The sequence below is a fragment of the Pleurodeles waltl genome, chromosome 1_1, assembly GCF_031143425.1.
Source record: "Pleurodeles waltl isolate 20211129_DDA chromosome 1_1, aPleWal1.hap1.20221129, whole genome shotgun sequence".
NCBI lineage: Eukaryota > Metazoa > Chordata > Amphibia > Caudata > Salamandridae > Pleurodeles > Pleurodeles waltl.
Genome location: NC_090436.1, coordinates 954,232,241 through 954,256,367, shown reverse-complemented (window position 1 = coordinate 954,256,367; position 24,127 = coordinate 954,232,241). Strand labels below are relative to the sequence as shown.

The window sequence follows — 24,127 nt, the reverse complement described above, 5'->3', positions numbered from 1 at the left end:
AATCGTCAGCCTAAAGGGAAATGGGGTGAATTCCATCACCTAGAGGTATTTCCTAAGACTCGCCTTGTGTCTGAATTGCAACTGCAAGTGCTTCGATTGCAAGAGCGAAAAAGAGAGGGGATAGCGGGCAGCCTGCCTAGTACCTCTGTGCATATGTATGGGATCGGACACCGTGGGGCTGGGTTGACCTGCACCAGTGACTGTGTATATAGTAATTGCACAAGACAAGGAAAACAGGTCCCGATGCCATAGCGGGGTGGAGTGTGAAGTAAGAAGGCCCATTCTAGTAAGTCAAAGGCCCTTTGGTGGTCTAGGATCAGACACCCAGCTTTAGGCCAAGGTTGTCGGGTGTTAAGTAATGACTCAAAAAAACTGCATATTTAAAGAAGTGTTGCGAGAGGGGACATATCTGTTTTCATCAGCGTGCAATAGAAATGGGATTAAGGGCGCTAGGTGGTCCGCAAGGATTTTTGCCAGGATCTTATAATCTGTGCTTAGCAGGACGAGAGGTCTATACAATCCCAGCAAAGTGGGATCTTTGTCACGCTTGGGAAGGGATATAAGTAGTGCCTCAGTATGGGAGGCGGAAAGGCAACTGGGTGAAAGGGTTTCCTCGCATAGTGTCTGAACTCGTGGAGTGAGGTGAGGCGCATAGTCCTTGTAAAATTCAGCAGACAGATCATGCAGGCCAGGGGACCGGCTAGAGGCAAGGGACTGTATCACTTACTGGATTTCAAGTTGCATTATAGGTTTGTCTAGTTGAGCACATTGATCCGGCAAGATGTGAGGTAGTGATATTTGGAGAAGAAGGAAACAAAGTCAGATGGGCCTGTAAGGGGAACCAAGTGATATATGTGTGTGTAGTGGCCGGTCAGGTCGTTGTGTGTTTTGAGTTGGGTACATAGCACCTTGTCATTAGTGGATCTTATTGCCACAATGCGATGCTTGGGCTGGTCCTAGTGAATAAGTCATGCTAGGAGTTGGCCACATTTGTCCGCTGCTGCCTATCTGCGAGCTGAGAGGGCGGTATAGTTTAGGCATTGTAATCTTTCTGACAGTGAAACGTGAGCCCGTTGAGCATTTGCTAGTTTGGACCTTTGAGTGGGGTAGCACCTAGCTTGATTTTCATGCTGTAGGAGAGTACTTTCAACTTCGAAAGATCTTTTTGGAGTGTTTGTCACATGGACCATTGAGTCCCTTGGCAGTGCCCCTGTATCGTGACTGTGAATATGTCCCACTCTATTAATTTAGTGGAAGCTTTCTCATTATTATGTTTGAAATGTTCAGCAATTGCTTTGCCCAGAGAGGCATGAAATGGAAGGTCTTCTGTGAGCAAAGGTTGCAATCGCCAGCCGGCGATAGGGGAGAGATATTTATCCTAAGCAAATTGCAGAGTTTGAGGGTTGTGGTCAGTATGGGTTCGTCCTTAGTAGTCTATGTTCGAAATGGTGGAGAGCACAGAGGTGGACCTCAGGAGTCAATCTATGCAAACATGAAGTTAGTGAGGTGCACTGAAGACAGAATATATAATCTTGTGTCCTGGTTACAGAAGCGCCATATGTCAACTACTTGCCAGTGATGAAGCCATTCACACAGTGTTTGAGCATTGGAGGTTGCGGGTGTGTGTGGTAAACGGGGGAAAGAGTCATCCTGGTAATATAGAGGACACAGTTAAAATCTCCTATAAGCCACAGCACTCCATGCCAACTGGATAATTACCCCAATATGTTTTGGAGAAATACCACTTGCTCGCAGTTGGGAGCGTATAATGAATCCAGCAGGATATGACAGCCACTGAGGCTGTCACGTACAAATACATAACGCCCTCCACCTCTATGGTAGTGTCCTGTTCCCAGTTTGACACATAATAAGGCACCCCTAGCATAGGAGGCTAATACCTAGTGTTAAAATGTGTCTCTTGCAATAGGGCAACATGGGTATATCGGCATTTGAGGCACAAGTAATGCAATGGCGGCGTGAGGAGATGTGCAATGTCTTTCTGAGGCAGGTTTTATTGACAAGATGCATAAATGTAACATTGTTATGGCCATGGCAAAGTGTGGGTATATTAAAAGTACATGAAATACCTGTAATAAGAGGACAGTTAGTCAACCATCATTATCAGAACGTATTTTTGTGTGGGTCCCATGCACTGCTCAGCTTAGCATGGCGAGTCAGCCAAGATATATTTCAGATAAGATCCTTGGCTGTATGTTGTGTCAAGTCAGGGCAAAGAGAGCAAAAGAATCCACACCAGATTTGGCTGAGAAGCCGTCATCACTTACAGATTTAGTAGAACCTTCTTCAGGGTCGGATCCTTGCATGGCTTCCCGTAATTTGGCTGCAATCTGCAGTGACCAGCGTCTTTCTTGTATGGCCTGTTACAGGTTGTGGGTACGGTTTTGGTTGTGATTAGTTAATTGAGTGCGGTCAACGTCCACAATGACAGTTAATATGGAATCTCTGGGTGCCTTTGTGTTGGGTATGGGTTGATTTGAGTATATGAGTCCTGTGGACTCTAACCAGTCCCAAGCAGCTTCTGCAGAATCCAAGAAATGTGTTTTCCCACATGAGACCACTCTCAGGTGTGCTGGGAATAAGAGTGAGTAACGAATATCCAGTTCTCGGAGATTGGTGTTGACCTCCAGGAAGGAGTTTTTCTGTTGCTGTGTAGTGTGGAAAAAGCATGATCCGTCCATTTTCAACTGTAATGTTTTTGAGTTTGCGCTCTTCATGCAAAATAGCTTCCCTATCACAGTAATGTAGGAGTTGGAACAGTAACGGCCTTGGGTTAGCACCTGATGGCAGTTTTCACACTCGGTGTGTTCCTCAGAGAAGAACTTCAAGAGAGTCATGGGCGGGAGTAGGTCCCAAAGCCAACTTTCATGATATGCCATTCCATCAGATCCCTCAACACACTCCTGGAGGCTGACCACTTGGATGTTGTGTCTCCTCTGCATCTTTGGCTTGTTGCTCCAGTATGCGGACACATTCAATCAATAAGGTGAGTGAAGAGTCCAATTCTTGGGTTTTCGGCTGGAGTTCAGTAAGGAGTAATTCAGCATCATGGACTTTCCCTGCTAGTTTACAGTGACAGGCGTGCAGAAGCATGGAATGGGTTGTTACATTATCTATTTTGCTTTCCAGAGATGTGTCTGTGTTTGCCAATGAAACTCCAAGTTTCTCAACTGCTTCCAGGAAACAGTCCAGCTTGTTTCCACTGGACGTTGTGGGGTCCGAGTGACTCAGAGTGTCAGTGACCATGGAGGATCGTGAGGATGCACCATTAGACCCTGAGCGCAGATGACCCATTTTGATATGCATGCCAGTAATTGTGGGTTCCGTAAGCGTTGAAGTATGAGCAGCTTTATATGGTGGAGAGCAGGGAAGTGGAGGTGAAAATTATAGACCAGCACTAAACTGAAGGTGTTAGCAAAGGGTCTGTATTAAGGAGCAGGTATCATCAACGTGTTCTGGACAGAGGAGAGCAAGGTAGTTGGAGCAGCTTGCTGATAAGCATCAATTGTTGGTTGCTTTTCTTACATCTTGTCTTAGTTCTGTAGTGTTTGATGAGGGCAGGTAGCCAATTATTTGCCAGTGGAAGTGCTGCATATGGGATCCCTAAAGGTGGTAGTTCAGTGCAGAATACGTCATAAGGTATGTAAGGCTATGGCATCCAGAATTAAGTGAAATAGGCTGCAGCACCGGGGGTGAGATGAACAAAGAAGGCCAGTGGTTGATCTCGTAATACACCAGCTGTGTCTGAGAGTCAATATCAGGCGTCTGTAAGGTAAGGAGGGCCTCCAGTTAGCGTTTGCTATCACTTGAGGTTTGAGATGCTTGCTGGCCCTTATGGCACACGGGGCCTCTCTCGACACACTTTCGGAGTACAGCACCCTAGAGGCCAAGATCCCGTTTGAACAGTTTTTTCTGACATTAACTTCCAAAACTGAAGTTTGTTTCAGAAAAACAAGAAACCAATGGACTCTGTACCCTGGGAATCTTATCCCAAGGTTTGGAAGTCATTATTTTTTCCTCTGCCCTTCACAGACAGATAGGGAAAAAGACATTACACCATACACCCTAATAGGGCAGGCGGTGTAATGTTCTTACTCTGACAGCACCATCTCTTTTGGGAAGTCGGCAAAAGTTTTACATTCATGGAACCCCTATTGTTGCACCCATCTTTAAATAAAGCCAGCAGACCAAGGGTTTAGTGGACAGGGTACACAACAGAGTACCTTGTCCATCAAATTCTAATTTTGACCCTTAGTCTTTTTCCTGATATTATCACTAGGTTATTTGTTCGGTGGAAGCAGGGGAACATGTTGCATTTCTTCAGCCAGGAACCCATGCACCCATGTACTTTTAACTTTGAAAACACTTGTCACTTTATAGTTTGTAGTCTGGACCAAAGCATGATGTGATGCTCATCCACTCACAAATTATAGATAGATTAGCCACCACACAGTAGAAGAAGAAACCCCCTACCAAAGTCATCATACACACACTGTACAGCACGGGCTCCAGTCGTCATTTAATTGCGTAATTGTACAAAGCCATCCAGGAACATGTGGGGGTCTCTTTGATACTCCTCTGGAAGATAGGGGAGGATGGCATTGCATGCCCCTTACATGATTCTGAATGGAACATGGCTCTGGAGTCAACACAAGGCGTCGTTCGTAATGCGAGATAAAAAAAAATACAATATATGATACTTCATAGGACCTATCTGACACCATCGAGGCTGGATCAGATATTCCCAGGGGCGCACCTCATAGCCCCTAGATGTCAGTCCAATGCAGCTGATCTCCATGCTATGGTAATGGTTATGTCCCACCCTAGCACACTACTGGCATGCCGTCCTTGCCACTGTGACCGAGCTCAGTAACCTGACCACATGGGCAGCAACTGTAGTGGGAGTTTACAAATGAGGGAAAACTCACAAAGTGCAAACGCAATTCATGAACCTAGCCCTACAGTTAACCAGATAGACCCTCACATTGTACTGGAGAGCCAACCAACCTCCAGCGGTTACAGTATGGCACAACAAGCTCCTATGTTGGGCGAAGTTGAGATTGTCGCCCTACATTATCAGGAAGCTCACACTTCCCTAAAAAACCTGGAGAGGTGGCCTGAGATACCATGTTCACTCAGCTCCGAGAGCTGGTGCGCGAGGATTACCCCCGCCCAATGAAAGTCCAGCAATGATCATATTGCCCTGCACCTGGCCCACTAGCCTCGTCTGCAGACCTGAGGGGAAGAGACACTACTACTGGTCCTTCTACTCCACCACATAACACTGTCAGAATAATGTCACACAAGTGGCAGGACTAGTGGGTGGAGTCGGTGCCGCTGGCAACACCGGTCCATAGGGCCATCCATGTGCATACGCATTTCCCTGCAGTTATCCCCTCAGCTCTTACTTTTGCTGCTGTTGAGTGTTCCCCCTTCCTAATAGTTTCCCTCCCACCCCACCGCTTTTTTAAAGAGGTTCGCCTCTTTCATAACTTAGTAATGTGGTCTTGATTCATAACGAGTTCAACCTTGACACATAAGGACAGGAGTGATCCACACGGTGTCGCTATGCGGGATCTTCGTTGATACTTTGTTACTTACACTTCAGTGTTAGCCATGTATTAATGAGTAGACCGATTACCTGAGTTCCAGCAAAAAATACCTGTTTTATGAAAATCGTTTCTTATATGGCTGTAACAACCACTCAGATGTAATAAAAACTCAAAAAAGAATTTGCTCTCTAGCAACAAAGTTCAAAATCTACCAATACTCATGATATTATATACATCATTTATTTAACATGCTCCACTGCCCCACTTTCTTTTTCTATAAATATGCCTGACCTACATAAGTGAATGGGAACCCACAACCCTCCAACATCAAATCTCACTGGATATAGAAGATCCTTTAAAACATTTACTGCAAGTTCAGCCTTCTCTGAGATGTCATTTTTTTTTTTGCTTCTGCAAAAATTATTTTGAGCTCTAGGTCATATGAGGCTGTGTACGTCTAGCCTATCTCGTAATAATGTATTCATGCTTTCTTTTGGGATGTAAAGGTCATCCCACAAAATGTCCATCCTTCATAAACGTGTCTTTGCTTGTCCACTTTTTAGCAGCCCTGATGCTCATGGCTTCATTGAAGGAGCAAATACATTGGCTGTGTGGTGTGTGTTTCAGATTGTTTGTTCCTGGAGAAGGCTGTCCAGCTGGCCAAGCGCCACGCTGCTGCTCTTTTTGACTATGCTGTCACTGGAGAAGTGAAGATGCTGCTTGCCGTTCAGCGTCATCTCAGCGCCGTCCAGGATGAAAATGGGGACAAGTAAGTACAGCTGATTTGGAACATGTACCTGTCACAGATGACTTTTGGGTTTAGAACGGAGCAATTTACAAGTGTCCTTCAGTCACCGAAATACGGTGGCAAACTAGAGCACTCTCCTTCACTTGCAGAAGCTAAGCCTCATGCTGAATTCGTTTATTTCATTTATTTAATTTTAGATAATTTCCTTAGCGCAGATGTCATCCTGTTGCACATTAAAGGGCTTTAATATATATAGGATATAAAAAAATAAAAGAAAGCTGTGCAGCCAAGAGCTTATGTATGTACATTTGGGCAACCAGCTGATGAAGGTAGAGGTTTGAACAACTATGATGTAGGTGGGAGGATAAATTGCATAGCAGGTTAGACTATATTAAGGAGTGGAAGCGGAGCAGAAGGGTGTTGTCATACCGTGAGGGTGTCATGTAATGGCTGATGGGTGTTAAAGTGCCGTTAGCAGTGGGGTAATTTGGTCAGAGAGAGTTCATATGTGTACGTACTTATTTTTAAACTTTACTTTATAGACTGTGTATACAACAACAGAAACAGTAATTATGAGCATGCTGCAAAAATAAACATGTAACTACCACAGTAATGTACATTGGTGTGCTCAAACAGTAAAAAAATGAATTTCAGTGTTATAACCATGCCAGGTTTTGACACGTTGAGCTTGGTGAACTCTAGGAAGAAAATATAACACTGCACTCTTAACTGCAACACAAATTGTACATGCAGTTAACACGTCTATGATTTGCTCAACCATAGGTTAAATTGTCATATTCACTGTTGCATTATGAGGGCCATTACCATGTAATGGTGCCTAAATACTGGTTAGGTGGGCCTCAAATATGTCCTTTGGCCGGGCCTGTTGGGCCTGTAGGCCTGTTTATATCGCTGCAGTTTCACCACGGAGCACTGCAACTGTAGACCACTCATTTATGGTGGGTATTATACGGGGGCGTGGACAAGATGGCAGCTGCGTAGGTCGCAGAGATCGGAATTCTGCAGCCCCCAGCCCCAAATAACTTATCCTACCTCATAGTAGATGGTTCCCCGCAACAGAAAACATGTCCAGTGGTGCCCCTGACTCCTAGGGCCTCGCTGTAGACTCTCACCATTCCTGTTGAGGAGGCCCAGGGCACTGCTAGGCAAACACAGCAGTAGGATGCACCCAAAGGCCTAAGGCGGAGCCTGATCATTGTGGCCGCCGCAGCCTACAAAGGCCCTAATTTATACTTTTGGGGCAAAACTGCACTAAAGCAGTTTTGCACCAAAACGTTTAGCGTCGGCTTGCACCATTTCTGTGCACCAGCCGGGCACCATATTTATGGAATGGTGCAAGCAGGTGCAAAGGGTAGGCTAGTGTAACAAAAATAATTATGTGTGTTCGGGTGGGGCTGGCGGTATGGAAGGAGGGGATTTTGCACCAAAAAATGACAGTAGCCAGGTTAGAGTAAAAAAAATGACTCTAACCTGCCTAGAGTCATTTTCTGACACAAAATCATCTATACCACATGACTCCTGTCCTAAAAAAGACAGGAGTTATGCCCACCACCCCAATGGCCAGCACAGGGGACCAGGGTCACCAGGGCATGGCCATTGCACCCTGTGCCATGTATGGGGCCCATTTCAGGTCCCCCCTTGGCATCTTACTTGGGATGAGGTCCCCCATCCTCCGCTGTCCCTCTGGTGTGGGTGTCCCTGGGGAGGGCACCTGTGGGTTTATTCCATGGTGTTCCACCATGGAAATAGGCCCACAGGTCTCCTAACGCCTGCCCTGACCCAAGTGTTACAAAATGGGGCAACGCAAGCTTTGCACCATTTGTGACCCCTCCTCCCTCCTGTGCACCATTTTTGCACGGAAGTATAAATATAATGTTAAGGCCATAGAGTCATTGTTTGCACAGGAATGCCTACCTTGCATCTCATTAAGGTAAGGTAGGTTTCCACATCCCCAAAATGACTTTAACTCCATAAATTTAGCGCTAGACCCATCTAGCGCCAAAGTATAAATATGAAGTTAGTTTTGCACCGAATTAGAGTTTAAAAAAATAACGCTAATTCGGTGCAAACAGTATAAATATGTCCCAAAGATGCTGCGACCGGAGCTGCAGGAACCCTTGCCCCCGCAGGGGATTGCAGTCAGCCTGTGACCTGCTGTATGACCATGGGAGGACCTGTAGCAGCCTCCGGAACCCATTGGCGGCCTGTTTGATGGGGCAATTTAAAACTGGGAAACGCAGATGCGTGTTGGCAGTGCGTCGGCAGGGAGGGTCGAGGCCTGTGCTACCTGCTGTCAGCAATCTCTGACAGCAGCCTGACACTGGCCGCAAGGGGGAATCTTGCCTCCTCCGCTCCTCAGGACTAGTGTTCCTTGACCCCACCTAAAGCAGGACATACAGGAGATGCGAGGTGAAATTGCCTCTCCCCATCAATGCGAACAAAAACACATTGTACTTGCTGCTACATAACGGAACCTCCTCACGTTTACTTGGGGCCCTGAGACTAGCACTAGAAGGTGCACACTGCCACACCACTACTCCTGGGTTCTTGAACCCCACCACTCGAAGAAGGTACTATACTATGGGGCACTGGCTGTATACACCTGCACCAGATGTAGGAAGGAGGATTAAACTTCAAGGTGTCCCACTCAATACCACGGAACGTTTCTTAAAGCGGGGGATGCAGAAGTTGAGCACCTTTGCAGACTCAAGGACATACCTAACTGCCACACAACTAGTGTCTTTGAAGCACTAAACTGCATCTGCCCCCTACTTCCGGCTCATAGCCCATCTCAACAGATACAGCACATCACTCCCTCAGGCGACCTCTAAGGCCTCATTTAGACCGATCACAACCTGTAGAAACAGTGGCCCCAACCATGGTACGCACAAAACAAGATAGGGTCATACCTAAAACTTCAGGAGGATCCATTGAGACCACTCTGGCTGCTTAAACTCAACAGACTTCACAAGATCCTGTCAGCTGAGACCACCTCAGACCGACAGTCACAGAAACCACAGGATAAATTAAGGCCCTCCAGGACAAAGCGGATTACCTCAAAAAACGAGCAAGCAACCAGGAGGGAAGATCCAGGCATAACAATGTACGGATAGTGGCCTTACCAGAAAAGATTGAGGGCCCTAACATAGACCTATATCTGGAGGAGTGGTTCTCGACAACAATTCTACAGGGAAGGCACTCAACCTTCTTCTCTGTGATACAGTCCCAAGGGTGACCAGGAAGACCACCCACACCTGGTGCTTCAGGTGCTCAGTGGTTATTCAGCTCTTCAGTTACAGGGACAGAGACCATATCCTACAGGTTACCCGAGCAAAAGGTCCATGGACAGCGGATAATGCCCAAGTCAACATTTTCCGTGACTACACCATGGAGGTTCAGCGCAACAGATTCTCCTTCCTCCCTGTGAAGCGTTGTCTATGCGAACACAAGATAAAATACGCACTACAGTTCCCCACAACGCTCACGATTATGCAGGGTGACAGCTCCACAACCTGTACAATCCCGGAAGAAGCCTGGAACTGCAGACCCCACAAGGCATGCCTTCAACTGGGCCCCACAAAAGATCAGTCAGTCAGAGAAAGGGCATGAGCAGTTGTGGACTTAGAACAAAGGGAATCAACCTCACCCCCTACTGGATCAGTGACAAGTAGTCTAGATGATGGGGAAGCACTTGTCCCACAGACGCTGGTTGAGGCATTACTTTGGGGGGCCTGCGGTTACCCCACAGATGGCAGAAGATTTGTTATAAACAGGGGTGGGGGAATACCTACTCTTTAATCCTGCCTTAGGGCCCACCCAAGGGGAGGATAAGAGACTGTATACGAGCAGAAAGCTCTACTTGCTTGCTGTGGCCGGAGGCCTTGTGTCCCTAATGAGTAGTCTTTGAAATTGTTTTATCACTCCTCAACATATGGGCAATGTCATCCTAGTTGACCAGTTCATATTCTCACTTTGTTTCCCAGCAATTTAATGTGACTGGCTTGATGCCAATTGGCGTGAGAGCCCGGGAAGGGATGTTAAATGTTTATGGTTTATTTACTCATCTTGATCTGTATTGTTTTACTGTTATTTGTTCTTATCATGGCATGTGGCTTGATGGCTGGGGGCTACTCGGGCTAGGGTGGGGGGCAGATTGGGGATGCCTTATCAGATTACTCCAATTGAATGTCTGGAACAGGGTTAGGATCAGGGACTCAGTACCTATTTATGTCCTGGGAAGTACGGGGGTTAGCTAGCTATGGAACACGCTCTCAGGTACACCAATACCTGCACAGGCAACATATACATGTTGCATTATTACAAGAGGCACACCTAACAGCACCACACCTTGACAACATGCACAAGCTCTAGTGCAGCACCCTGACAGGAACCATGTACTCCTGATATGCTTGAGGGGCACGTATTTGGGTCATGCTGGGATATGCCATATTAGAATAGGTGTTAGATGGTTTCCCTATAACATTAAATTCTCTATGTACCCCCAACACAAATCAGGCAAATTTTCTGCAATCCCTTACACCGGCTTTGTTTCACAACGTAATGGCACCTAGTTACTGGAGAGAGATTTCAACTGCATACCGGATTTAACATGCAACCGTTTCTGCCCACCGATGCTGGGAGCACAACTAATTGTGCTTTCTGAAAACCTCACACGCTGGGTCACCAATACTCAGGTCAAAGATGCGTGGCATTGCTTTCACACACTGCACAGGGAGTACTCTTATCACTCGGGTTACATGACTTACACATCAGGATAGACCTTGTACACTGCAGCTTGGAGGTGCCCCCAAGGGTCACCAGAGCCAAATATCTGAGACGAACCACTTTGAACCATTGTCTGTTACTATTCCAACTGACTTTGAGACACCAGATCAGGATACGCTCCCCTAATCACATCACCGGACTGGCAGGCATATCTTGAGAACACAGAAGCTAAATCTAACAAGCGACCCCTGTGGATGGTATCCACACCACCCTAATGCTGTAGACACACGACGGAAACCCTCCACACACTTCCAGCGTCTATGGTACACTTAACAAGGAAGAACCCCTGTCAGTACTATGGCCACTTCGTAGTTAGCTGGGACATGCGCCCTGCTTGCACAAACAATGATTAACACTTGAGTCTGGACTTGTCCCCTCCACCCCGCATCTTTACTGGACACTCACCTCCCCTGCTCCCCCCATTCCCACAGATGAACAGATTAACACATGCTATAAGTTACGTTCTAGTTTATTCCATTAGGTTATAGCAGTCCTGGAGATCAGATGTTGAATGCAACTGGCAATTACATTACTGAATGACTGTATTTACTGTTCATACCTTAACATCACTCCCAACTATACCAGATAACTCCACCTTATGGACAGCGAGAACAGACGTAACTACAATGCATTGTATGCTGTATTTTTGTCATACTACAAGACGTATGTATGTTCTATCTATGTTGCTAAAACCAATAAAGAAATACTTTTTTTTAAATGGATTGGTATCAGGCTCTTCATCCAAGAACAAAGCAGCTGTCACCTTGCCAATAAAAGCAGCACTGCCATGAGGCTTCGTACAGTTTTAAGAAGGGGTTTAACAAAACACTACAAAACAGGTTGGAAGTGCAGTCAACAGGCATATCAATAATCTTTTAACAAAACACTACAAAACAGGTTGGGAGTGCAGTCCAGGCATATCAATAATCTTTCTAAAGGCCTGAGCAATGTCCGTCCAGTATGCTCTGCTTGGCAAGCACTCCCAGACGAGATGGAAAATACCTTTTTAGTTTGTTTGTAGACTAGAATGAAAGTTAGTTCCAAATAACTTAGATCAGCAGAAACAAATGGATTTTGAAAGAGTCAGAAAGCAGAAGGAATTTAAAATAACCAAACCAGTAAGAAAAATAAGCTTGTGTCTTTTTTTCTACACGATCAGCCTTTAGAATGCATTGGTAAACAAATTAGTGGCTGAGGATACACACTTTGAAAGAGGAACTTAAGAGCTTCTTCTGACAAGGCAAATTTTAGTACTGCCATGGGAGAGGGTTTTGTACAGTGTATGAAAAAGGCATCCGTTAGAATTCAGGAATGTAAGTACTTTAGTTAAATTCACTTATTTTAAATTTTCTATGGTTATGGGTGGACCAGGTCGTAAATTGGGTATTACAGAACATCTACAAGTATCCCATAATCATTTTCTGAAGATATGATTCAAGTATTCCTCACTGGGGAGCATTTACACCATTAATTCCACTGCCTCCCATGTGCCTACATTACACACTCAACGATGGTACATGTAACATGACAGTGATTTCCAGTTTGCTCTTTTGACTAATGGCAGTCTTATGGTTATATTCCTGTTCTTTTTCCTTCTGTTTTTTTAATGGCCCTAAGCAGCTCCAGCAGGTGCATTTGTTTGGCTGAATCTGGCCTGAAACTGGGCTCCTTTGTGTCCCATGTTCGTGTTGGTGTATACAAGCGACTACTTGGGTGGGTAGTATTAAGAGAGCTGAGTGAGGGTGTACTCTCTATCTAATTGGGGGTAGGGGTTTAAGCGTGGATCAATGGAGGGGGTAAGGCTAGGTTCGATGGCATCTGTTGCTGCAGATACACATGTTGTGCACAGTCCGCCATCTGGTGTTGGGTCGGAGTGTTACAAGTTGTTTTTCTTCGAAGAAGTCTTTCGAGTCACGAGACCGAGGGACTCCTCCTCTTTGCTTCCATTGCGCATGGGCGTCGGCTCCATCTTAGATTGTTTTTTTTCCGCCCTCGGGTTCGGACGTGTTCCTTTTCGCTCCGGGTTTCGGGACGGAAAGATAATCAAAACTTCGAAAAATTACGTCGGTATTGTTTCGCTCGGGATCGGGATAGTTAGAATCGACACCGAATCGTGAAGAGCTCCGGTAGCCCTTCGGGGTAATTTCGATCCCCCGTCGGGGCCTGGTCGGCCCGACCGCGTGTAACATCGACACCGATGGAACGGACCCCGTTCCGATTCTGTCCTAAATGCCACAATAAATATCCATATACGGACCAACATTTGGTCTGTAACTTGTGCCTGTCACCCGAGCACAAGGAAGAAACTTGTGAGGCCTGTCGTGCGTTCCGGTCCCGAAAAACGCTCCGTGACCGTCGAGCCAGAAGACTACAGATGGCGTCCACGCCGACAGAACACCGAGAGGTCGAGGAACAAGGAGAAGAGGAGGAAGCCTTCTCCATCCATGAAACGGACTCAGATGAATTCGACATCGACAAAACTGTGAGTAAGACGTCGAAAAGCACACAGCACAAGAAAATAGACAAGGCCCAGGGGACGCCACTGCCAACTGGCCATGGCTCAACCCATAAAGGTGACCGTCTATCGGCACCGAGAAAGGCCGAACCGGTGCCCAGATCGTCCGACTCAGGTCGAGACACAGGCACGCAACATTCTCGGGACCGAGAAAGTGTTGCCGAAAAAGATTGACGCCGAGAAGGCGGAGCCGACGCTGCTCGACGCAGAGACAGCGGCACCGAGGATGATCGACGCCGAGAAGGCTCGACTCCGAAAAAGAAGAGATTCGCCTCGGAGCCGAAAACAAAAAAGGACACAGTTTTGGTGCCAAAACAATCAGCAACCGAAACCACTACCGGCTCATATTCAGAGGAACATTCATTGTCCTCTCAAATGCGTAAACACAGGTTTGAAGAGGAGCTACAGACTACTGATGTAGACCATACACAAAAAAGGATCTTCATCCAGAGTGGAACGGGGAAGATTAGCACTCTTCCACCAATCAAGAGAAAAAGGAGACTAGAGTTCCAAACTGAACAACTAACACCACAAACAAAGGTGGCAAAGAAAGCAACTCCGCCACCCTCTCCTCCACCTGTAACTCAAATATCACCGGCACAAACTCCGTCACATTCACCGGCTCACACCACCATGAGCCAAGATGACCAAGATGCTTGGGACCTATACGACGCACCAGTGTCAGACAATAGCCCAGAGTCATACCCTACCAAGCCATCACCACCAGAGGACAGCACAGCGTATGCGCAGGTGGTAGCTAGGGCAGCAGAATTCCACAACGTGTCATTACACACAGAACCTGTCGAGGATGACTTCCTTTTTAACACCCTCTCCTCCACCCATAGCAACTACCAAAGCCTGCCTATGCTTCCGGGAATGCTAAGGCATGCGAAGCAAATCTTCAAAGACCCCGTCAAGAGTAGAGCAATCACTCCAAGAGTAGAGAAGAAATATAAAGCACCTCCCACAGACCCTGCTTTTATCACCTCTCAACTGCCACCAGACTCAGTCGTGGTAGGAGCAGCTCGCAAACGAGCCAATTCACACACATTGGGCGATGCACCACCCCCGGATAAGGAAAGCCGAAAATTCGACGCAGCTGGGAAAAGAGTCGCTGTACAAGCTGCCAGCCAGTGGCGCATCGCCAACTCTCAGGCGCTCCTAGCGCGCTATGACAGAGCCCATTGGGATGAGATGCAGCATCTCATCGAGCATCTACCCAAGGAATTTCAGAAGCGGGCAAAACAAGTGGTTGAGGAGGGACAAAACATCTCCAATAACCAAATACGCTCCTCTATGGATGCAGCGGACACAGCTGCAAGAACAATAAACACTGCAGTTACCATCAGAAGGCACGCATGGTTGCGCACATCTGGCTTTAAGCCAGAAATACAGCAAGCGGTACTCAATATGCCGTTCAACGAACAACAGCTGTTCGGACCAGAGGTTGACACGGCGATTGAGAAGCTGAAAAAGGACACTGACACAGCCAAGGCCATGGGCGCGCTCTACTCCCCGCAGAGCAGAGGCACTTTCGGCACCTTCCGTAAAACAACATTCAGAGGAGGGTTTCGGGGTCAGGCCACACAAGCCAGCACCTCACAATCAACACCTTCTACCTACCAGGGACAGTACCAAAGGGGAGGTTTTCGGGGCCAGTACAGAGGAGGACAATTCCCGAGAAACCGGGGGAAATTTCAAAGCCCCAAAATCCCAACAACCAAACAGTGACTTACAGGTCACTCAACCCCTCCACATAACACCAGTGGGGGGAAGACTAAGTCAGTTTTATCAATCATGGGTGAATATAACAACAGACACTTGGGTCTTAGCAATTATCCAACATGGTTACTGCATAGAATTTCTACAGATCCCTCCAAATATCCCAACCAAAACACAAAAAATGTCAAAACAGCATTTAAACCTCCTAGAAATAGAAGTTCAAGCACTACTGCAAAAAGAAGCAATAGAACTGGTACCATGTACAGAAATAAACACAGGAGTCTATTCACTGTATTTTCTAATACCCAAAAAGGACAAAACACTGAGGCCAATCTTAGATCTAGGAATACTAAACACCTACATCAAATCAGACCACTTTCACATGGTCACGGTTACATGACAACCTTAGATCTCAAAGACGCGTATTTCCACATACCGATACATCCTTCGCACAGGAAATACCTAAGGTTTGTATTCAAGGGGATACACTATCAATTCAAAGTCTTACCGTTCGGTATAACAACCGCGCCAAGGGTGTTTACCAAATGCCTAGCAGTAGTAGCCGCACACATCAGAAGGCAGGAAATACACGTATTTCCGTATCTAGACGATTGGCTAATGAAGACCAACTCGCTAACAAAGTGTTCACAACACACAGAGTATGTCATACAAACCCTCTACAAACTCGGGTTCTCCCTCAACTACACAAAATCAAACATTGTGCCGTGCAAAATACAGCACTACTTAGGAGCGGTAATCAACACAACAAAAGGATTAGCCACTCCGAGTCCACAAAGGGTTCAAAATTTTCACAAGGTCATACAGGCCATGTATCCAACACAAAAAATACAGGCAAAAGTGGTTTTAAAACTCCTAGGCATGATGTCCTCATGCATAGACATTGTCCCAAACGCAAGACTGCACATGAGGCCCTTACAACAGTGCCTAGCATCACAATGGTCACATGCACAGGGTCACCTTCTAGATCTGGTGTTGATAGACCGCCAAACATACATCTCGCTTCTATGGTGGAACAGTACAAATTTAAACAAAGGGCGGCCGTTCCAAGACCCAGTGCCACAATACGTAATAACAACAGATGCTTCCATGACAGGGTGGGGAGCACACCTCGATCACCACAGCATCCAAGGACAATGGGACGTACATCAAACAAAACTGCATATAAATCACCTCGAATTACTAGCAGTATTCCTGGCGCTAAAAGCATTTCAACCCATCATAACCCACAAATACGTTCTTGTCAAAACAGACAATATGACAACAATGTATTACATAAACAAGCAAGGGGGAACACACTCGACACAGCTATGTCTCCTAGCACAAAAGATATGGCAATGGGCAATTCACAACCACATTCGCCTAATAGCACAGTTTATTCCAGGGATCCAAAATCAACTAGCAGACAATCTCTCTCGAGATCACCAACAGGTCCACGAATGGGAGATTCACCCCCAAATCCTAAACACTTACTTCAAAATTTGGGGTACACCGCAAATAGACCTATTTGCCACAAAGGAGAACGCAAAATGCCGAGACTTCGCATCCAGGTACCCACACAGACAGTCTCAAGGCAATGCCCTATGGATGAACTGGTCAGGGATATTTGCATACGCTTTTCCCCCTCTCCCTCTCCTTCCATATCTAGTAAACAAATTGAATCAAAACAAACTCAAACTCATATTAATAGCACCAACATGGGCAAGACAACCTTGGTACACAACACTACTAGACCTGTCAGTAGTACCACACGTCAAGTTACCCAACAGGCCAGATCTGTTAACACAACACAAACAGCAGATCAGGCATCCAAACCCAGCATCGCTCAATCTAGCAATCTGGCTCCTGAAATCCTAGAATTCGGACATTTAAACCTCACTCAAGAATGTATGGAAGTCATAAAACAAGCTAGAAGGCCAGCCACTAGACACTGCTATGCAAGCAAATGGAAAAGGTTTGTTTGCTACTGCCATAATAATCAAGTTCATCCATTACACGCATCCCCAAAAGATGTAGTGGGATACTTACTACACTTACAAAAGTCAAATCTAGCCTTCTCTTCCATAAAAATACACCTGGCAGCAATATCTGCATATCTGCAGATTACTCATTCAACTTCACTGTTTAGGATACCCGTCATTAAAGCATTTATGGAGGGCCTAGGAAGAATAATACCACCAAGAACACCACCAGTTCCTTCGTGGAACCTTAACATCGTCTTGACAAGACTCATGGGACCACCTTTTGAACCCATGCATTCTTGTGAAATACAATTCTTAACCTGGAAAGTTGCATTTCTCATTGCCATCACATCTCTAAGAAGAGTAAGTGAAATTCAGGCATTTACAATACAAGAACCTTTTATCCAAATACACAAAAATAAGGTTGTACTAAGAACCAATCCTAAATTCCTACCAAAGGTTATTTCACCGTTCCACTTAAATCAAACAGTAGAGTTACCAGTGTTCTTCCCACAGCCAGACTCAGTAGCTGAAAGGGCACTACATACATTAGATGTCAAAAGAGCACTAATGTACTACATCGACAGAACAAAGGAGGTTAGGAAAACAAAGCAACTGTTTATTGCATTTCAAAAACCTCATACAGGAAACCCAATATCAAAACAAGGTATAGCCAGATGGATAGTTAAATGCATCCAAACCTGCTATCTTAAAGCAAAGAGACAACTGCCCATTACACCAAGGGCACACTCAGCCAGGAAAAAAGGCGCTACCATGGCATTCCTAGGAAATATTCCAATGCACGAAATATGTAAGGCAGCCACATGGTCCACGCCTCACACATTTACTAAACACTACTGTGTAGACGTGCTATCCGCACAACAGGCCACAGTAGGTCAAGCCGTACTGAGAACTTTGTTTCAGACTACTTCCACTCCTACAGGCTGAGCCACCGCTTTTGGGGAGATAACTGCTTACTAGTCTACGCACAACATGTGTATCTGCAGCAACAGATGCCATCAAACTGAAAATGTCACTTACCCAGTGTACATCTGTTCGTGGCATTGGTCGCTGCAGATTCACATGTGCCCACCCGCCTCCCCCGGGAGCCTGTAGCCGTCGGAAGTTATCTTCAACATCTGTACATTTGTATATATATATTACTTAACCTTAATTTGTACATACTTATTCATTCCATTGCATGGGCACTATTACTAACACACACAACTACTACCTCACCCTCTGCGGGGAAAACAATCTAAGATGGAGCCGACGCCCATGCGCAATGGAAGCAAAGAGGAGGAGTCCCTCGGTCTCGTGACTCGAAAGACTTCTTCGAAGAAAAACAACTTGTAACACTCCGACCCAACACCAGATGGCGGACTGTGCACAACATGTGAATCTGCAGCGACCAATGCCACGAACAGATGTACACTGGGTAAGTGACATTTTCATTATCGGGCGTGTGGCTCTGTCGAATAGTGGCACAGTATATACTGACAGGGTTCGTCTCTCTCCCTCAAAATGGCTTAGCTACCTCCTCATTAACGGTATGTATCCCCTTCATGCAATGTCAGCATCTTACTCTCAGTTGTTGTCAGACTCCACGGGTGACACTTCCTCGATATCTACGGCTGGTATCATCAGCCAATCCAGGGAATTCACACTCCTCTTCTACCTCAGTTCAGAGGGCCACAGTAGGCCTAACACGTACCCCCATGCCTTCGCCTGCTGCTGTAGCGCTCGATCCTCTGTCCAGGTCCATCGCATCACATCATTTACCCAGATTTACAGACAAGGGCCTCTGGGCGATTTCCAGGCCATGGCTACCCACCGCCTGACCGATGCCAAGGTCAGAATCAACAAATATGTTCCCTATCTTCTTGGGGGCCTGTCTGGGGAAAAAACCTAGGAGACATTTCAATGGTGTGTTGGTGAGTGGTCTGTTCAGTGTACTACCAAGCTTCGCCACAACCCCTTCCCAGAAACCGTAAACCCTGGACAACCCCAGGTCATGTGATCAAAGTCTGACTCCAGTGCTGCACAGCGGGAACACCTTTTGGGCTCTCCGCCATATATATTCCTGAGCCTACATGGGGTCTGGTAAGTTCTATCATTGTAATTATATTGTATATATTTAAACTGTGAGTTACAAGAGACTTTCTGTGGGTAAGCCAGAACCCTTTTCCATTCAGTGTCTATATTGTCTCCTACCACCCCCCGCACCCCAGTGCGGCCTCCCTGTGAGCTCTGAGTATGTCTAGGGGTTTCGAAGCCAATCCATTGAGTACTTTATAGAACAATGTGACCGCCTGGGAGCTCGCTTTCATGATCAGGAGGATTTGAAGGATTGTATGGGTAAGGGGTTCAGTGCTCATGGTGTCCTACAGGTCACATATAGCTCGGACCAGTGCTTCATAATTAAGGAATTGCCCCAACGGTAGACCAGTTTGCTCCACTAGGTCCCCATATGGGATAAGGATATTCAGCTGAAAACAGTCCCCCAAAGTCACCAGTCCCGCCTCTGTCCAGGAGTATATCTGCATCGCGGTAAAGAAGGTTAATGGCTCACCATGGTGGATACTCCAGGGGCGTATGGGGTCCATACTCCAGTTTGCCACAGACCCCGTTTCCAGCAAGTTATGGCAGCGGTCAGCAGGAAACCTGGGCCAAGGATTCAAGTTGCTGGGTTTACCAGGTTTGCCAGCAACAAGCCCAGGCCAAGCAACAGGATCACAAAGCATGTCAGATAGGCAAGAGGTGGAGTGAGAAGTCCCTGAAATCATCAGGAATACAAAAGTTTTGCTTCTATTCATCCGAAGGCCATAGAATCGGCCAAATTCTTCAAGAAGATGTAGTACCCTTGGTCTATCAGTCTTCCCATCTCAGAGGTAAACAAGCAGGTCATCCGCGTATAGTGAAATAACGTAAGTGGTATTTCCAAGTGTAATGGCCCATTCCAGTCCCTCGGTGCGGAATCTTCCTGCCAATGGCTCGATGGCCATGGCAAAGAGGAGAGTTAACTGGTGGCATCCCTGTCTGGTGCACCAAAATCTTTCATACAGTGCGGAGAATGTCTTTCCCATTCTGAATCTTGCCAGGGGATGATTGTAAAGCAAACTGAACTAATCTCATTCAATTGGCGCCTAAACCCATTCAGATCATAACCGCTTCCTGGAAGTCCCACTGCACAGAATCGAAAGCTTTCTCCAGGTCAACGGACATGATAACCTGAGTAGGATCATGTGATTGATCCTGGGTATAAAGGATCGAGTACAACCTGCAAAGATTTTGGGAAGTACCACATTTAGTTATAAAGCTATTCTGGTCATCGTGAATTAGTCTCTGCATGTGAGGTAGCAGGCGACACGTCAAAATTTTGGTGAGTACCTTAAAATCTTGTCTCTCTGAGAATACCCATCTCATAAGCTTCTGCATACATTTCCAATAGTTTGGGTGCCAACACCCCTGCAAGTTTCTTGTAAAACTTTGAGGGCAGGCCATCTGTGCCCAGTGTCTTACCTGTTGCCATTTCTTTGATAGCTATTTTACCTTTTGCTCTGTTATTGGTGCACCTAGTGGTTCTCGGTCCTCTGGTGTGTGGAACCTCAGCGGTAAAGTCTCTAAGGTCTCTTTACTGCCCTCCTTTGGTGGGCAGTAAAGAGACACATGATAAGACCTGAATGCTGCATTAATGCTTGGAGGGGAGAAGAGGACTGTCCCATCCTCTCTGATTAGGTGGGTAACAGGGGTGCTTTGGTCTCTAAGCGGGCCAGCCAGGTCAACTGCCTTCCCGATTCCCCTTCTTTCTCATGTGCCCTAGTCATATTGTTTTTTTAAACGTAGCATCTCAGATGTACCAAGGCCACATTAGACTCTTTACTTGTCTCAAATAACTGCAGGAGTGCTTCAGGGCTACTACCTTGTTCATTGTCTCATATGTGGAACTCATCCTCTAATTTCCTAAGTTCACACTCCAAGTCACGTTAGATGCCCACTGTCTGTCCCATGCAGTGTCCCCCACCACCACTTTAAATGCTGGTTGGTCATCTGTGCAGCAACAGGTCAACAGTAGAGAATTGTGATCTGATAAGGTACGTCTGAAATATTTAGAGTGTGCTATGTAAGTACTAAGGGGGTCATTCCAACTTCGGCGGGCGGCAGAGGCCGCCCGCCAAAGTTCCCCCGCCGAATGACCGCTCCGCGGTTAAAAGACCGCGGCGGCCATTCCAACTTTCCCGCTGGGTCGGCGGGCGCCCTCCAAAAGAGCGCCCGCCGGCCCAGCGGGAAAGCCCCTGCAACAATGAAGCCTTCTCCGAATGGAGCCGGCGGAGTTGCAGGGGTGCGACGGGTGCAGTGGCACCCGTTGCGATTTTCACTGTCTGCTAGGCAGACAGTGAAAATCTTTGTGGGGCCCTGTTAGGGGGCCCCTGCACTGCCCATGCCAGTGGCATGCGCAGTGCAGGGGCCCCCAGGGGCCCCACAACACCCGTTCCCGCCATCCTGGTTCTGGCGGTGTAAACCGACAGAAACAGGCTGGTGGGAAGGGGGTCGGAATCCCCATGGTGGCGCTGCAAGCAGCGCCGCCATGGAGGATTCCCTGGGCCAGGGGAAAACCGCCGGTTCCCCTTTTCTGACCGCGGCTTTACCGCCGCGGTCAGAATAGCCCAGGAAGCACCGCCAGCCTGTTGGCGGTGCTTCCGCTGCCCTCCGCCCTGGTGGTCAGAGACCGCCAGGGTTGGAATGAGGGCCTAAGTGACTTGGTGCATACAAAGCGATCGATCCTAGTATGCACTTGATGTAATCCAGAATAGTAGGAGTAATACCTATCTGCTGGGTGTTGGATATGCCACGGGTCCTACATGTCCCAGTGGGTGATCCAGGCAGTAAGGCTGGCAGTTGCTCTGTGAGCCGCTGCCCCCAGGAGCGGGGTCTAGAACGGTCTAGCGCGGTGTCAAGTACACAATTAAAGTCCCTGCCGCTTAAGTGTGGCCCCCTCAGTCAAGCGAGCCACTCAAGCTGATAGGATGTGGAGAGCTGATCCGGATTTTGTGCATGAATAATACCCAAGACCACATGTTGGCCATTAAGCCAGCCCTCCTTATCAATGTCTATTGTGGTAGCCGCAAAAGGGACCCCTGTTCCCACCCATATTATGGCACCCTGTGCAAATGCTGAATATGTGATGGCATGCAGTTATCCCCGCCATCTCTATTAGAGGCCGTCATCTTCCGTTGATCTAAGGTGTGTCTCCTGGAGCAAGGCTATATGTACCCTCCTCCTTTTAAGGTATGTCAAGGTATTGTATTGTTTAGTCGCTGTGCATGGGCTACAGATGTTCCATGTCATCAGTTTGTAGTCGTGTAGTGTAGTAGCCATTTTAAGTGTTATACACTAGATCTACAACAGGAATGCCCCCTGTCCATGCCGCTACCAGACAATCCCCCTGTATCATAATCGCATCTCAGAGATCATGCAGGACCACCGGAAAATACAAGCTTCCCAACTCCCCGTCCCCAAAGCAGACCTTCAACCACTGGCCGCCCAAACCATGTAAGGCAAACAGACCGGGAGGGGTGGAATAGTACTCAGCATTCTTGCCACCAGGTTTTTGAAGCATTAGGGGAGGGGGAGAGAAGTAAGTATCCAGTTTGGGCTCCTGTGACCGCAATGGCTGAGACATCAAGTGCAGATTCCTCACGCTGAGCTTATTCTAGGCTGGTAGTAGTGGAGGAACTGCTCAAATAAAATCTTCTGACGTTTGGGGGTTCACCACTGGGAGATCATCTCCTTCAGTGTGTACGGTGTCTGATTCAGAGGCATCTTCCTAGTGATCATAATAGCTATCATTGTCTTCATCAGAGGTTCCAGTTTCCATTAGCGAAGCCGCTGCTTGTAGTGTTGCCACTCTGTCCATTTCAAACTGGGGTTGGGTAGGTTTTTGCACAAGTGGTAGTCTAAGGTGGCTGTGTGAGCTGCTGCAGTTCCGGTGGTTTGAGGGGACCTTCTCCGCTAAGTGTGGGCTTTGTCTGTCCTAGATCTCTATGTCTATAGCGATGCCCAGGCCTCGCCCGGACTCTCGGAGAAATGGGAGCGACCTTCCACCAGTACCTTCTGTCTAGCCAGAAATATAAGGGAGTGTTGGAGTCCTTCCTCCAGGAGTTCTCATTTCACTTCTAGGAAGAAGGCGTGTTTGAATTGTACCTCTGTTGTGAAGCCCGTAATCAGGGTTACCAGGCCATTATCAGCTTTGAAGGGTCCCACTCTCTGTGCTCTTTGCAATGGCACATCCCTGTCCCTGTAGTGAAGCAGCTTAGCGACTACAGGTCTAAGCAGGCAGCCCAGAGCTGCTGGTCGGGCAGACACTCGGACTACCCACTCCAGGGCAAAGAAGGGTGTGAGCTAGAGCAGCATCATTACCGTCTTCAACCACGTTTCCAGATGATCCGCCATATTGTGTACCTCCGTGCCCTCAGGGAGGCCAGTGATTTGCACACTGTTAAATTTACGGCTGCCGTCTGCATCCTCTGCTCCAGGCGGTGTACGCGATCTGTTAAGTGAGCAAGGTGTGTTTTCATAGCTTGGTGTGATGAATTCAAGTCTTCCAAGGAGTTTTTAGTGTCTTTTACTCTAGTCGACAGCTTTTGGTGGTCTGCACCAAGTAGGCTTAATTCAATTGATACCTTACATATTTCATGTTGGAGAGTAGATTTTGAATCTTGTATGGATTCAAATATTTTGTCTAAGGTGTTTTTTTAAGTCGAGTGGCTGGGGGTTCAGGAAGGTC

At 47.0% G+C, this 24,127-nt stretch overlaps 1 protein-coding gene across 2 annotated transcripts in view; it reads left to right on the top strand.

The window, feature by feature from the left end:
* The window catches only part of NFKB1 (nuclear factor kappa B subunit 1), a 360,666-nt gene that overhangs the window by 265,199 nt on the left and 71,340 nt on the right, over positions 1–24,127 (top strand). For both annotated transcript variants that reach the window (XM_069230208.1, XM_069230209.1), the window contains exon 15: positions 6,198–6,339. In XM_069230208.1, coding sequence (XP_069086309.1) covers positions 6,198–6,339 — 142 coding nt within the window. The remainder of the gene's footprint in view (positions 1–6,197; positions 6,340–24,127) is intronic.